Source organism: Melospiza georgiana, chromosome 20 (genome assembly GCF_028018845.1).
Source record: "Melospiza georgiana isolate bMelGeo1 chromosome 20, bMelGeo1.pri, whole genome shotgun sequence".
NCBI classification, from domain to species: Eukaryota; Metazoa; Chordata; class Aves; order Passeriformes; family Passerellidae; genus Melospiza; species Melospiza georgiana.
This window is the reverse complement of record NC_080449.1, coordinates 1,507,931-1,523,274: the sequence shown is the minus strand read 5'-3', so window position 1 is coordinate 1,523,274 and position 15,344 is coordinate 1,507,931. Positions and strand designations below refer to the sequence as shown.

Below are 15,344 nucleotides of genomic sequence, written 5' to 3'. Positions count from 1 at the left end.
AGAGATAACAGACAAAAGATCTTAACCAGAAGATCTTAGCTACTAGCTACACAGTATAAAACTAAAGAACTACTAGTCTATAACAGTAAACCATAGAACAGCGCACTATATCAAGGTATCTTTATGAAAACAGGCAAAAGAAATAGCATTGATTAGGAGTCAAATGTAATTTACCATGGAAATGGTGATAATGTAGAGATTCCCTCACTCAACCCCTGGGGAGTAACCATGAAGCAGATGTCCCTGCTCACAGGGAAAATGTTGGGAATTTAGCTATCTAGAGACTGGAAAAGTACAAGGCCGTGGCTAATTCCAAGTTCTGCACCTGCAAGATAGCATGTCCTTGGGCCTAGCTGGGTATGATAACAAGCGGACAGAGAGATGTGGGAAATAGGGAATGTAGGCCCAAAGGAATGAGGAAGAGTTGATGGTATAGTTTAACCAATAGATCGCTTGGCTTACAGAATATTCATAAGCTTATTACTTGCTGTATAAGTGTTTGATGCTCTCTTCAATAAATGGAACCTGCTATCACTCATATTGAGTGTCCGAGTCTCCCCTCACCGACAAACGGCTCATCCCCGACAAAGGCCTCATTCTGCGACAAATGGCACCCGAACAGGCACCCTATGGACCCCTGCGAGCCACAGTCGGTGCAGTATTTGGGTGACAGTCCCGACACAGCCCGGAAGGCACAAAAAGCGAGCCCTGCCTCAGGCGACCCCATATGGGAGACCTGGAGAAAGGCGAAAGTGCGGGCTTCGGTGCCCTGGCGACCTCACAGTAGAGTTCAGCTGACTGAATGCCATCGAAATCCTGGAAAGGCTGCAGCGCGCTGAATGAATGACAGGTTAAAAGGTAATACAGGGACAAGCGGCATATAATCCTTTTAAATGCTTTTTAGAAAAGCGGGGACTATAGACTGTTGACTTGGGAAGAGAATTCCTGAGATTGCTGCATATAGACTTGCAAAAACGTGTGTTGTGGTGCTGGCGCTGCAAGTATACGGACAACAAATCAGCGACCCTGCTGTGATGGTGGCAGCAGCCGCGGCTTGGGGTGCCTGCGGGGCTGTGCCACTCCGAACTTGGCATGGGCGCTGTGCCATGGGAGCAGCCGCGGTGGGCGGCTTGCCTGAGATGCTGTGCTGCAGCGGCGGTAGCGGAGGCAGCCGCGGGGGGAGCGGAGCCGCTGCGGGGGGAGCGACCCGCGCTGGCACGGGTGCAGCGCTGGGTGCGGCGCACGCTGCTGGCGAGTCTCACGAAACAAGAAGCCCAGCGCAGGGGGGTTGCCCCGCTCTGACACAAGTGCCGCAGGACCAGAGCGCTTTTCCAGCGTGAGCGCTTCTACCTCTGCCCCGCGGCCGCAAGTGACACCAAGGAGCATTACTATCAAGACATTCCTCACCTAAGTTAATAAGACTTTTTGTTCTTCCTGGCAGAGACTGTGAAAGAGAAATCAGCGTAGTGAATGCGTGGGCCAAATTTCGGCTGATTTGGCTTAGCATCCATTATGCTGTCAAAATCGCCTGCATTAACGTAGACTTTAAACATCAGAAGCACAGATAACTCAGTCGGTGGAACATCAAACTCTGAAATTGTATTTTGAAAAATTTAGAAATGTTAAAGATATGTTAAAGCGATTGTATAAGTAAGATGTAATGAGTGTGCTTTTTGTATTCTTTGAGCTTTGCTTGGACGTGGTAGAGGTAAAAGCAAGCACTGAATTCAAAAGAATTTTTCCACAGCTATACCTTGAACAAACTCCTTATGTTTAAGTGCATTCAAGTGTAAAAATGCTGTAGCAAACACATGAAGAAAGTTGTTTTAGCTTAGTATTTTAGAGTTAGGCCTGTAAGTAAGTTATAGTAAATTCCATATTCTATTCTATTTCTATAGTAAGTTCTATCTGTTGCTAAGTAGTTTAAGTTAAATTGTCTATTACGTGCCATTAAATGTTAAATACTGTTAAAGTTAAGTTTTGTTAAGTTTATGTCCTGTTAGGTTTATATTACAGCGACCTGATGAGGTCTTCATGGGTGAGAGAAGTGGACAAGAATCTTAGTTGATGATCAGAAGGCTGGATTTATTGATATATGATATATAATACATTATAACTATACTAAAAAGAATAAGGAGAGAAGTTGCAGAGGCTGCTAAGCTAAGAATAGCATAGAAAAGAATGAATAACAAAGTTCTGTGTCCAGCAGAAAGCAAGGACAAACTCTCCTGTAAGTGGTCAGCAAATCCAAACACTCACAGAAGCCCAATCACCGCTGCACCTGTTACATTCCACACCAGCCGATAACAATTGTTTACATTCTTCTTCTGGGGCCTCAGCTTCCCAGAAGATGAACAAATCCCAAAGAAAGGATTTCTATGAAAAATGTCTGCGACATCTCACCTTTCTAAATTGTATAAATTAAAAAGAAAAATGCTGATGTGAAATGAACAGGAAATTTCTTCACCTGTAAAATATACAATATTAACAAATCACTAAAACAATCCTACAATCTAAGAAAATGCAAAAAACAACGCAAAGAAAATTCAAGTCCAAGCAGCTGAGTTTCAGGAACGGTCCATGAGATTAAGTTGTTTCTCTTGGAATATATGAGAGTCCTTTTTGGTCCTGAAACAGACTTCTGCAAAAGTCCCATCAATAGTTATCACAAACCATTGACAGTCTTACAACAATTTCAAACAATTTCAAACAATTTGAACAATTTTGGAATGTCCTTTTCTGGCCCTTCAATGCTTCAGTGCTTCAGAGCTGCTGCCCGCTATTTTCAATCTTTTTTATTTAATTTTAAATTTCTTTTTTTTTATCAAAAAAGAGCAGCAGCAGAGCAGAGCAGTGCCAGAGAAGGAAAGAGCCCTGGGGGCCCTGGCCGATGACGGACCAGTGTGGAGAGTTTAGTTCAAGCATGGCTTAAAGAAAAAGGCCATGAAGGCATACAGTTGAGAGAACAGTAAAAGGTAGTTGCGAAGCAGTTCTAAAAGCAGTTCCCAGGCTTGATTTCTATAAACAATTAGGCTCTCTCATGCATCACTTTATAAACAATAAGGTTCTCAGACAGTCTTCCCATAACAAGCAAAACACCCTCTCTGGGAAAAGATGGCACCCTGGGAACAGATGTGGAAGTTTTGGGAACCTTTCATATCACAGTGGGAACACTGGTTCTGTTTTTAATAAACAATTATAGGTATTGTAAAACAAAAGGAGTGGTTAGAGTTTTCTCTGTTAGCCTATCGTGAACTTGGATTTTGGAATATGCATGAAGTTCATTAACACTATTATTTAAAGTGACCGATGGATCAATAAATCGGAGTTCGATGCATTAAAGGATGGTCGTCTCCCCTTCACTTCAATAAATGGTGACACCCGGACGTGATAGCGAACACCATGGGGATTGCGAACACCACAGGAAGTGAGGACTGGTTCGGGTTCCGAAGCAGCTGGAACGGCAAATAAGCGTGAAGAAAAAAGTGAAGGAAAACCCGCCGAGACACGCCGTGCCCTAGGCGACCGTATAGACGGGCCTGGCCGATATGTGCCGCCGTAACCTTGAGGAGCTGCAAAGTGCGCACTTACAGTATAGGTATGGAAAGGCAAGCCGCATATGAACTTTTTATTACTTTCTTGCAAAAAAGGCAGATTAAGGGACCAGATTTACAGAAAGAATTACCGGGTCTTTTGGCTTATGGTTTGGAAAGGGGAATCTTTGTAAATCCCCACACGGTTCATGAATTGTCGGAATGGCGTAAATTTGGTGATATATTATGGCAGGCTACGTTAGACGATGATAAAACTGCTAGGAAGTGGGGTAAATTATGGCAGGTTGTTAATACCGAACTGTTGCAGTTTCAGGCTGAAAAAAGGGCTGCCCACCAGGCTACTGCCGCTCATGATCATAACAAAGAATACGATCAAGACAGGGAGTTTGATAAGGAGTCGGGAACTCCTCTCGGCCCCGCTTCGAGGATGGTTTTATTACCAGTCTCACCACCTCCCTCGGCGAGCCAGGCTGCGAGCCAGGCTGCGAGCCAGGCTGCGAGCCAGGCTATAAGCTAGGCTCCACAGAGCGCTGTATTACCCGCTTCGCCGCCTCCTTTAACGAGTCAGCCCCCCCTAATGAGCCAAGCTCCGCAGGGTGCTTTATTGCCCGCTTTGCCGCAGGCTACACGGAGCACCTGAGTCTCCCGTATCTGCTGTATCGCAGCAGCTGGGGCCACAAACGCATACTCTGTTCCCGAAAAGCAATCAGTCGATCCCTGGGGCGGATGACCTAGCGGCGACGATTGCAAGGGATAGACGAGATGCGTGGTCTGCCCCGGCCAAAGATGCCATGGAAAAGGGAGATCAAGAACTGATAAGCACGGCTAGCGAGCTTGCTTGTCCGGTTGTTTTCACTCCTCAGGCCGGGGGGGGCATACAAGCGACAATCACTGCTCTTGACTGGAAGATGTTATCTCAATTGCGAGCTACTGTTAGTCAGTTTGGCTTTAAAAGCGAACCAGCCAAACAAATGCTCGACTATATTTTTGACACCAGCATCCTTCTCGCTAATGATTGCTGTGGCATAGTTAAATTAATCTTTTCCCAACATCAACAATTGCTGTTTAATGCTCATTGGCAAGCGCTCGTTAACGAGTGCGTGGCAGTACAAAGGCAGCAGGGTGACCCCCTTCATGGCGTCACTGTTAATGAGCTTATGGGTCTGGGACCTTTCCTTCGTACTGAGGCACAAGCCTTAATAGGTCAGGATAAGTGCCGGGAGGCAATGAGGTTAGTCAGACTCGCAATAGAAAGGGTAAAGGAACCAGGAGGGATACCAGTATATATGGGAATTAAGCAAGGCAGAGAGGAATCATTTGGCGCTTTTATTGATAGAGCTGCTGCTGCAATTGAGAGAGCTGGCGTAGCAGAATATATGCGCGGGGCCCTCCTCAAACAGTGTGCACTTCAAAATTGTAATTCTGCTACTAGGAACATACTTAATACCTTAGGCGCAAATTGGACTATAGAGGAGGCATTAGAAAGGATGGCTCTCGTACCGACTGGGCAGCAGGCTTTGGTCGTAGACGCGATCAAACAGTTAGGAATAGGCTTGCAAGAACAGGCAAAGTCCTCTCAGAGTCAGGTGTTAGCCGTTCTTGCACCTCTTCAAGCGTCAGCCGCATTCGCAGCATCAAATAAAGGGGGTCGCATGAAATGCTACCGATGCGGAGGCACAGGCCACGTACGCCGGGAATGCCAGGCTGTCGGAGTCTGGTGCCAGAAATGCCGTATGGACAATCATAACACGGGCGCTTGTGAACGGCGGTCGGGAAACTTCCCCAGGAGCGCATATTCCCGCAGCGGCCATGCCCAGACACAAGTCGCCGCTGCAACAACAACAACACCCCCCCGTGCCTTCAACCCTCTGCAGCAGGGAGCCTCCAACCCTCCGCAGCAGGGAGCCTCCAACCCGCCGCAGCAGGAAGCCTTGGCATGGACCTGGCAGCAGCAGTAGACGTGACATTGATGACTCCGCACCCGCAAAAAATCCCAACGGGGGTTCAAGGACCTATTATTATACAGAACAAAGCAGTGGGTGCTCTGCTATTTGGAAGATCTTCTGCATCTATGTTGGGACTGTTTGTTTTACCTGGCGTTATTGACGCGGATTACACGGGAGAGATTATGGTAATGGCTTACACCCCTTTTCCTCCTCTTCAAATAAATAAGGGACAAAGGATTGCTCAGCTGCTACCGCTTGAGCAAACGACTAAATGGATACAACCCATAAAAAGTCAAGAGAGGAAAGAAAGTGCTTTTGGTTCCACAGGAGGACTTACTTTGTTAATTTTAAATCTTGCCGAGAGACCCAAGAAAAAGGTAGAAGTAGAATTCAAAGGACAAAAAAGGTCATTTTCAGGTCTGCTGGATACTGGAGCAGATTCCAGCATTATTAGTCCTAATTGCTCATAAGGGCCTCATAATTGGCCCTTACAGCCGGCAGCCACTGCAGTATCCGGGGTCGGAGGATTTACCCTGGCTAGCCGCTCGCCCCCCCTCCAAGTTTACATCGACGGGAAACAGCTTACAGCAATCTTTTCAGTGGTACAGTTACCACCTACTGTTCAATGCCTTATAGGTCGGGACATTATGGCTCAGCTAGGGGTGGTTTTGACAAATGAACACCCTTTGGAGTAAAAGCCATTGCTTGGACTTCCCAATTCCCATCACCTGGATTCTTGACACCCCAGTATGGATCAAGCAATGGCCTTTGAAAGGGGAAAGTCTTCAACAAGCACATCAGCTTGTCTCAGAACAGCTTCAACAGGGACACTTGCGTTTATCTACCAGCCCCTGGAATATTCCAATTTTTGTAATTAAAAAGAAGTCAGGGAAATACAGGCTGCTCCATGATTTGCGCGCTGTTAACGAACAAATGGAACCTATGGGCTCATTACAACCTGGATTACCTAACCCAGCCATGATCCTGATGGATTGGCCTTTGCTGATTATTGACCTAAAGGATTGCTTTTTTACTATCGCCCTCCACCCACAGGATATGCGACGGTTTGCCTTCACATTACCTGTGATTAATAAAGAAGCACCCGATCAGAGGTTTGAATGGACCGTTCTTCCGCAGGGCATGCGGAACAGCCCCAACTTGTGTCAGCTTTATGTCAGTGCAGCTTTGCAACATCTTAGGAAGCAATGGCCTAATACAGTGATATATCATTATATGGATGATGTATTGTTTGCTCAGCCGATACCTTTCACACAACAACAAGTCCAGGAAATAAGAACCACACTAGCACAATATTCTCTAGTAGTAGCTCCTGAGAAGATCCAAACAACTGCTCCCTGGAAATACCTGGGATGGTCTATGACAGAACAAATTGTCAAATCTCAAAAGCTGCAACTAAAAACAAAAATAACCACCTTAAATGACACTCAAAAATTCTTGGGTGATTTACAGTGGTTAAAACCAATGGTGGGAATACCCAATGAACTGCTCGATGAGTTGCGTCCACTGTTGAAAGGGATTGACCCAACTCATCCGGTGTGTATTACTGACAAACAACAGCGGGTCATTCAGCAAATTATGGACTGTGTTATGCATGGACATGTTCATCGAAGGGATCCAGACTTACCCATAGATCTGACCATTTGGAAGGGCCCACAGTATCTTTTGGGAGCACTTATGCAAAGCAAACAAGAAACGGGGGAAACATGGATATTAGAATGGATCTCCCCCCCACTGCAGCAAAGTAAGACTCTTTTTCAAAAATTGAAATGTTAGCGGATCTGATAAAGAAGGGCAGAGAAAGGATGTTGCAGGTGGCTGGGGCAGAACCAGATGCCATCAAGATACCAATGAAAAAGGATACCTTGGACTGGTATTTGACTAATTCAGAGGAAATGCAGGAAGCTCTCTTGGGTGCATGCTGCCCTATTGAAACACACCAGCTTCGACCAGCTTTGATTCAATGGATAGGGGACTGGGACTGGATAACTCGTCCAAAACGAGAGAATTCTCCTATCTCAGGTGCCATTACTGCATTTACAGACGCTGGCAGGAAATCAAGAACTGCTGCAATAACCTGACAAGAAAAGGGAGTATGGAAGCATCATATTCTGCAAGCAGAAGCAGTGGACAGCCTACAAACCATGGAACAGTTAGCAGTGGTATGGGCAATGGCACAATTTAAGGAACCTTCGAATGTTGTTACAGACTCTCTGTATGTAGCAGGAGTTGTAGCAAGAATTGAAGACGCTTCCATAAAAGAGGTGCAAAATCAAAGACTATATGAACTATTATTGCAGTTAAAGAGAGCTACAAAATTCAGGGAACATGCTTACGCTGTAATTCCTATCAGAAGTCACAAATGGGATGTTGGTTTAGGTGAAGGAAATGATAGGGCAGATAGATTGGTCACCATTACCCAAAGCACACCTCTGTCAAGTCACCAATTGGCTCGAGAAGCCCACTCAATGTTTCACCAAAATGCAAAAGGCTTAAGCAGAGAATTTAAGATAACACTCTCAGAAGCAAAAGCTATTGTGAGGGCTTGCCCGACTTGTAGTCACCATAATGGGGGAAGTGGTTTAGGCCTAGGAGTAAACCCACGAGGCCTGCAAACAAACGAATTATGGCAAATGGATGTTACACACGTCCCTAGCTCTGGCAGACGAAAGTATGTACATGTGTCCGTTGATACTTATAGCAAATATATATGGGCAACAGCTCAGACAGGAGAAAGAGCTACACTTGTGGAAAGACATTTGTACAGTTGCTTTGCAGTGATGGGTACACCAAAAAGAATTAAAACAGATAATGGTTCTGCCTATATCAGTCAAAGGATAGAGAAATTCTTAAGGAATTGGGGAATTGAACATGTTACAGGTATCCCAAATTCCCCAACAGGGCAAGCCATCATTGAAAGGGCACATGGTACCTTAAAGAAGTATTTAGCCAAGCATGAGGAAGTAACTGACCCCCAGACAAGATTATTGAAAAGTTTATTTGTGATTAATCATTTGTGTGTGTTTGGAGATGTAGGGCAACCCCCAGCAGAACTACACTATAAGCCACAAGAGATTGGTGAACAGAAAAAAGAAGTATGGGTAAAATACCGAGATCCCAAGACAGGGTTATGGAAGGATCCTGCTAAGGTCCTGTTCTGGGGAAGGGGATATGTTTGTATTTCCACCCCTACAGGAGCATTGTGGGTACCTGCCAAGTGGACTAAACCTGTTCTTGATGCAGCGACTGGTGAACCAACTCACGGAAGAGGACAAGGACCGTCTGGAGAAGAAGCTGCTCCTGATCCTGAGATCACTACTGCTTCAACTGAAGGGACACTCGAAGGCGATCGACACGCCGTTGCCGGACGACCAGGGAACTGATTGACATTATTGAATCATTATCACCTTTCCATATAAAAGGACCGGCAAAAGAGAACTGCCTTGAATGTCACAGCCCATATTGTGCTGCTTGGGTTGCACTGTGTTGTGGGGGTTGTGATAAGACCCTTTGGGTGGATCAGTTGTCACTTTTTCATTTATGGTGTAACACCTGTAATTATAGACATACCTGGGAACATAATTGGGAGTGGGTACTATGGAATGAGACAGGGCTAAACACTGCCTCAGCTTTAGACCTTTATGAATCTCATGAGCAGAAAATCTTGGCCTATTATTGGTGGGAGGTACAGTGTATTTTGAAAAGAGTTAAAGCTCAAAGTGCATCATATATAGCCTCTGTAAGGTGTAGAAAACTGGTACCTTTAACACAACATTCTGTTGTAGGGCCTATAAGAGGAGATCCCAATCAGGCATTAGATAACTGCATTAGAAGGTTACAAAGGTGTGGTCTTCAGGTATCGGGAACAGCAAGGTTAAAAACTGATAAGAAAAAGAAGGTCAAAGTAAAAACAGAAAAATGAGGTTTACTTTTGTTATATTGCTTGGTGTAGTGGTAGCTGAAGAATTAAAGGTAACACATTTTAGTCAACCTAGAGATAATGTATGGATAACACTTGCTAGACAGATTAATCAGTCATCGCTTTGTCTCAGCCTTGGAGGAGTTACTAATCCATTTTGAACGTGTTTGGTAGGGCTTCCAGTATGGTCTCCTCAAGAATTCTGCAGTCTTATTAATAACCGTGCCTTATGTATGCGCAATATGGTAAATATTAAATTGCCCGCACAAAAAGGGTATACTGCCAGTCAGAGTGATGGCTACCGCCAATGCCTGCTAATTCAATCACTTAATACTCCTTTGCATTCCCCACCTGAGGAGTTGGAGCTTTTCGGAAGTGCAAATGCTAGCATGACCAGCACTTCCAACGGTGGGTGGTTCAGCTTTGATTACTCTAATTCTCAAAAGATGAATCAACATAAACAGACATGGGCTACTCTGGATTCATCTCTAAGCCCAGACATAGTGTCCAAACAGCTTTATAACCAATGTAAAGGCTCTAGTACCATGACACCTAAGAAATTACCCACAGGGATATTTCTAATTTGTGGAGATAGAGCCTGGAATGGAATACCAGCCCAGCCGCAGGGTGGACCTTGTTATTTAGGCAAGTTATCATTATTCCACCCTAATATATCTGTACTAATGCAACTAAGTCATAAGACAAGCAGGCAAAGGCGCAGCTTACATAACTTAGACTGTAGTCAAATAGGAGATCCATGGTTCTGGAGTAAATTTAAACAAGTGATGGTTTCAGCTCTCCTACCATGGGGTGCTGCAAGCAAAGCAATGACTTTAGCAAAGCAAATAGGGTGTTGGGCTAAGGGTGAATGGAATAAGACATCACAGATATTAGATATGTTAACTGCAGATGTACAAAGTGTTAATCACGCTGTTTTACAAAATAGAGCTGCCATAGATTTCTTACTGCTAGCACAAGGCCATGGGTGTGAAGAGTTTGAAGGGATGTGTTGCATGAATTTATCTGATCATTCTGTATCTATTCATGCTAAGATAAAAGAGCTACGGCTAGGGCTTAACAGCCTTAAGGAAGAAGAAGGATTGGGAATTGATGAGTGGCTTAAAAGTTTAGGATTGGGACTATGGCTAAGAAACCTTGTAATATATGCTATAGGGATATTAGGTGTACTCTTATTGCTTTTACTTATTTTACCTTGTTTCTGTAGTTGTATCCAAAAAATGGTTAGTAGGATGATAGAGAAAACCTGGCAAACTAACCTCCTTTCTCAAAAAGAAAAAGACGGGGGAGATGTGGAGAGTTTAGTTCAAGCGTGGCTTAAAGAAAAAGGCCATGAAGGCATACAGTTGAGAGAACAGTAAAAGGTAGTTGCGAAGCAGTTCCAAAAGCAGTTCCCAGGTTTGATTTCTATAAACAATTAGGCTCTCTCATGCATCACTTTATAAACAATAAGGTTCTCAGACAGTCTTCCCATAACAAGCAAAACACCCTCTCTGGGAAAAGATGGCACCCTGGGAACAGATGTGGAAGTTTTGGGAACAGTTAGCCCATAGAACTTTGCTTCTTCCAAAAGAAAACAGGGGAAATGTTGGGAATTTAGCTGACTAGAGACTGGAAAAGTACAAGGCCATGGCTAATTCCAAGTCCTGCACCTGCAAGATAGTGCAAGATAGTGTGTCCTTGGGCCTAGTTGGGTATGATAACAAGCGGACAGACAGACGTGGGAAATAGGGAATGTAGGCCCAAAGGAATGAGGAAGAAGTTGATGGTATAGTTTAACCAATAGATCGCTTGGCTTACAGAATATTCATAAGCTTATTACTTGCTGTATAAGTGTCTGATGCTCTCTTAAATAAATGGAACCTGCTATCACTCATATTGAGTGTCCGAGTCTCCCCTCACCGACAAATGGCTCATCCCCGACAAAGGCCTCATTCTGCGACAGGGAAACTCCACACATTTCCAGAAAATATATATATTTTAGCAGATTTCTGCTTTGTGAAAGTTTGGGGTGACTTCTATAGTTATAAAGTGAACAGCTATCAGTCAGTCAAAATCCAGCTTATCTTGTCAGATCCCATGTCAACAGTAAGGTATCTATTGGCAGTTGGGAAATACCAGACCAGTGTGAACCTATGGGCCCAAAACACAATAACACAGCTTGTCCTGTTTGAATTATGACTGGCTAACAAACGACAGATAAGCTCTTGGGAGAGGGTGAGATGCTCTGCTACATAAGCTCTCTGATCATCACTGGGGCTTCCTCTGGACTCACTCCAGCAGCTCCACATCCTTCTTGTGCTGAGGTCCCTGGGCCTGGAGGCAGTTCTACCAGCGGGGTCCTGGTAGAATTGCCTCCCTCTACCTGAGCAGAGGGACAGAATCCCCCCACACACCTGCTGCCCACACTGTGGAGAGGAGCCCAGGATATGCTGATATATGTTATATATGTAACACACATGCATATGTGTGTGCGTATATATATGATGATATATGAAAATAATGTGCTTCATCCTCAGATCACTTTATAACTGAATGCAAATTGAGTCTGGCAGGACAAGCTGAGCTGTGATGCTAACACTGGCTTATCTAACAAACAGTTGCTCTAATGCTTACTGACTTTAACAAACATTTGATTTTAGCTTAGTGATAAACTGCACAGGAATTAGGAGGGATAATAAATAGTATTCTTCAATGACAAACCTCAGACCATCAGTTAAGTGTTGATTTCAACACATCATTGAAAGAGACCCTGCACAACAGTTGTCCCATGGATGTTGCTGTCACATGAGGCTGTTTTCATGAACAGAGAGGCCCAAATTTAATTCTTGGCATTCTCAGCACAGAACTGACAAAGCCAGATTTGGCTTGAAATGGGATTTGAAACCTCTCATTAGTGAAACTGCTCCTCTTCATTAACAAAGAGGCCAACTGACTGTGATGCATTTGCTTTGGATGCTGGGTAGGTAACTGGAGTGCTCTGTGTTCTCTTTCCTCTGGCTCTTCTCATGTGCTTCATGGCTCCTGGAGTAAACAACCATCACAGGAGCCTAAACCAAACCAGATGGGCTTCTTAGAAAGGTACCTATTTTTTGACTGAAATCCTGGGGAATTGCTAGCTAAACTCAAGAGTATCAGATTCCCTGTTGTGAAATTAGTTTTTGTTTTCTTGCTGATAATCTGAAAAGTCTCATATTGTACAAAAAAAAACAGTACAGGGAAATGGAATCACGGGAATTTTGAGTAATAAACTCTCTATAAACCAGCAGAACTGCACTGATAATATTTTACTCCTCACAAATCCTATTCAGCTCTGCCAGGACTCATAGATAAAACATAACACTTTAAAAGAAAACAAATAGAAAGTTGCACAATGCTTTAAACCATGTAATTCCAACATTCTGTTCAAAAAGGGCCACCCAATTAGTGAAATTGCAGCCTTGGGTATGCTCTCAAAATGCAGTGGTGTATCCATATCTTTGGGTTGAACTGATCCATGAATTCATGCCTGGTGAAACACACAACTTGGCACAGGTGCTGGACAAGCTGCAGAGCAGCAGGCAATGTGAAGGCAAGCTGGAGCATCTGAAGACCCAATGCAGCTGGGAGACAGCAGCAAGTGGGCACTAAGCTGGGCAGTGCTCACGTCTGCTGCTATTCCCAAGTCCGCCCTTCTTCTCTCCCTGCAATTTGCTCCCCAATTCCTCTGCATAGGCAGGGTTGAAAAACATGGGACACTGGTTATGGAAATTGCTGTATTTTTAGTCACATGCTGTTTAAAAAGGCCTTTTCTCTTTTACTGTCAGTGACCCAAAAATGAGACACGGCTGGCTCCTTGTTGGCAGTGCTCATTGTTTCACATGGATTAAGCTATCTACAGTTGCACAAGTTTAAATAGTGCAAACCACTAACCCAAGAGGGTTCGGTTAGTGATTTGCATTTTACTCCTTTACTCCTAAAAATGATCAGTACAGAGTGCAACATTTCAGTCACTATTTGTTTTTCCTGACACATTCAGAACACTCGATTACATGCACTTGTAAGAGATACCGGCGTCAACTGAAGACACACACACAGAGCCAGCTCTGGTGCAAGCTTAACACAGTTCCTGCTTCTAGTCTACTCTTGCTCCAGAGATGTCAGTCCCCACAATCCCTTTTGCACCACGCAGCCAGAACAGAAGGCAAGGAGTAAATTCCAGACCAGTTTGTGCTGGAAAGGACCTTAAAGCTCATCCAGTTCCACCCCACTGCCACGGGCAGGGACATCTTCCACTACCCCAGGGTGCTCCAAACCCTGTCCAACCTGGCCTTGGACACTTCTAGGGATGGGGTAGCCACAGCTCCTCTACATAATCTGTGCCAGGGCCTCCCCCACCCTCACAGGGAAGAATTCCTTTCTTATGTGCAGTCTAGGCCTACTCTCAATTTAAAGCCAGACCCCCTTGTTCTATAGGTACATGCCTTTGTAAAAAGTGGATTAAAAAGAAAAGGAGGATATAGACAATGCTGGGGAATGCCTGGCTCGTACAGGGTTGGCCCGTGGCTAACACTGACTCTTGGCTGCCCAGTGTTCTAGCTCCTGCTTTGCATCGGAACAGAGGCAGTCAAAACTTTAGCAGAAAGGAATCCACCCCGAAGCCACAGCACCCACAGGACCTACCCGACACCAGGTACCGCTGCGGAAAGGTCTCGTTGCCGCAGGTCTCGAAGCTGAAGTGGTCCCGCACCTGCGGAAAGAGCCGCTCCTCCAGGCCGGGCCGCACGACCCGGGCAGCTGGAGGGGGCATCATCAGCACAGGGGAAACCGACAACAGGCGAGGTCACCCGGTACGGCACAACCCAGCCTGGGAACTGGGACCCGGGGAGCTCGGAGCACCCTCTCGGTGCTCTCCAGGCTGCCTGAGGGCTCCGGCCCAGCGAGACTAGTTCGGAGTCCTGGCCAGGGCCTGGGAAAGCTAGTAGAGGGTCCTGTTCACGGGAGGGCCGGGGCTCTGGCTGGGGAAGGAGGAAGTCCGGCAGCGGGTCCGGTCCGAGGAGCAGGGGTGACAGGCAGAAGGGTCCGGCCCGAAACACCCACCGGGAGCAGCGCGGGCGGACGGCAGCGGCGGGAGCAGCAGCAGCAGGGCCGAGAGCAGCAGCACCGAATCCATGGCAGCCGCTCAGGCACCGGTCACGTGACCCACGGCTTCGGGATCATGCGGTGACTCAGCGTCCCTTCACGTGACCACGCGAGCGCCACGGGCCTGTTATGGCGGCTCGACTCGGCGGCTTCACTACTCAGCGGGCTGGGCCGGGCCGGGCCGCGCCGGGCCGCCTCCTCCTCCTCCTCCTCCTCCTTCTTACTCTCCTGGAGTGGAGGGGTCCGCGCCACTGTGTACTGCAGAGACTAAAAAGGCAGCAGATATGGAAAGTTAGTTCTGTAGTTTGTACTTCTGGTAAAGGTTACCTGGCCACTCCATCCCGTGTACGCTCAGGTCAGAACTAGGAGAAGGGGGCCTCTCCTCCCCCATCAGGTGTTTGTTGTAGTCCCTCCCAGGCACAGGTTCGTGCCGTTGCGTAAAAAGCAGGCCCAGGAAGCTGAGCCAGCTGAGAAGGAACTATGCTTTACTTCCGTTGAATTAATTTAATGAGGGATTGGTCTTCGGGTCTGGCTCACAAGGGAGTCCGTGCAGAGGCCTGTGCCAGCCCAGGAGAGAAGGCAGGGGCCGATGAAGCAGAGGAAGGTGAGGCCATGCCTTCAAGCAACAGCTGGATTTCTTCAGGGTTGCAGAATTCGTGTAGCCCAGGAGAACACTATGGGACAGTTCTCTTGTTTTGATTCACTCCAATGCTGAGCTGAGTCCCCTCAGACACTGACTCAGTGAGCTGGGTATTTGCTTTATTTGGC

At 46.0% G+C, this 15,344-nt stretch overlaps 1 protein-coding gene across 2 annotated transcripts in view; it reads right to left on the bottom strand.

Moving 5' to 3' along the window:
• Positions 1-14,640, bottom strand: part of DPP7 (dipeptidyl peptidase 7) — a 39,613-nt gene extending 24,973 nt beyond the window's left edge. For both annotated transcript variants that reach the window (XM_058038168.1, XM_058038169.1), the window contains exons 1-2: positions 14,535-14,640; positions 14,118-14,231 (exon numbers count right to left, since the gene is read on the bottom strand). In XM_058038168.1, the coding sequence (XP_057894151.1) occupies positions 14,118-14,231; positions 14,535-14,607 (187 nt within the window). In that variant the 5' untranslated portion in view covers positions 14,608-14,640. The remainder of the gene's footprint in view (positions 1-14,117; positions 14,232-14,534) is intronic.
• Positions 14,641-15,344: the final 704 nt, after the last annotated feature.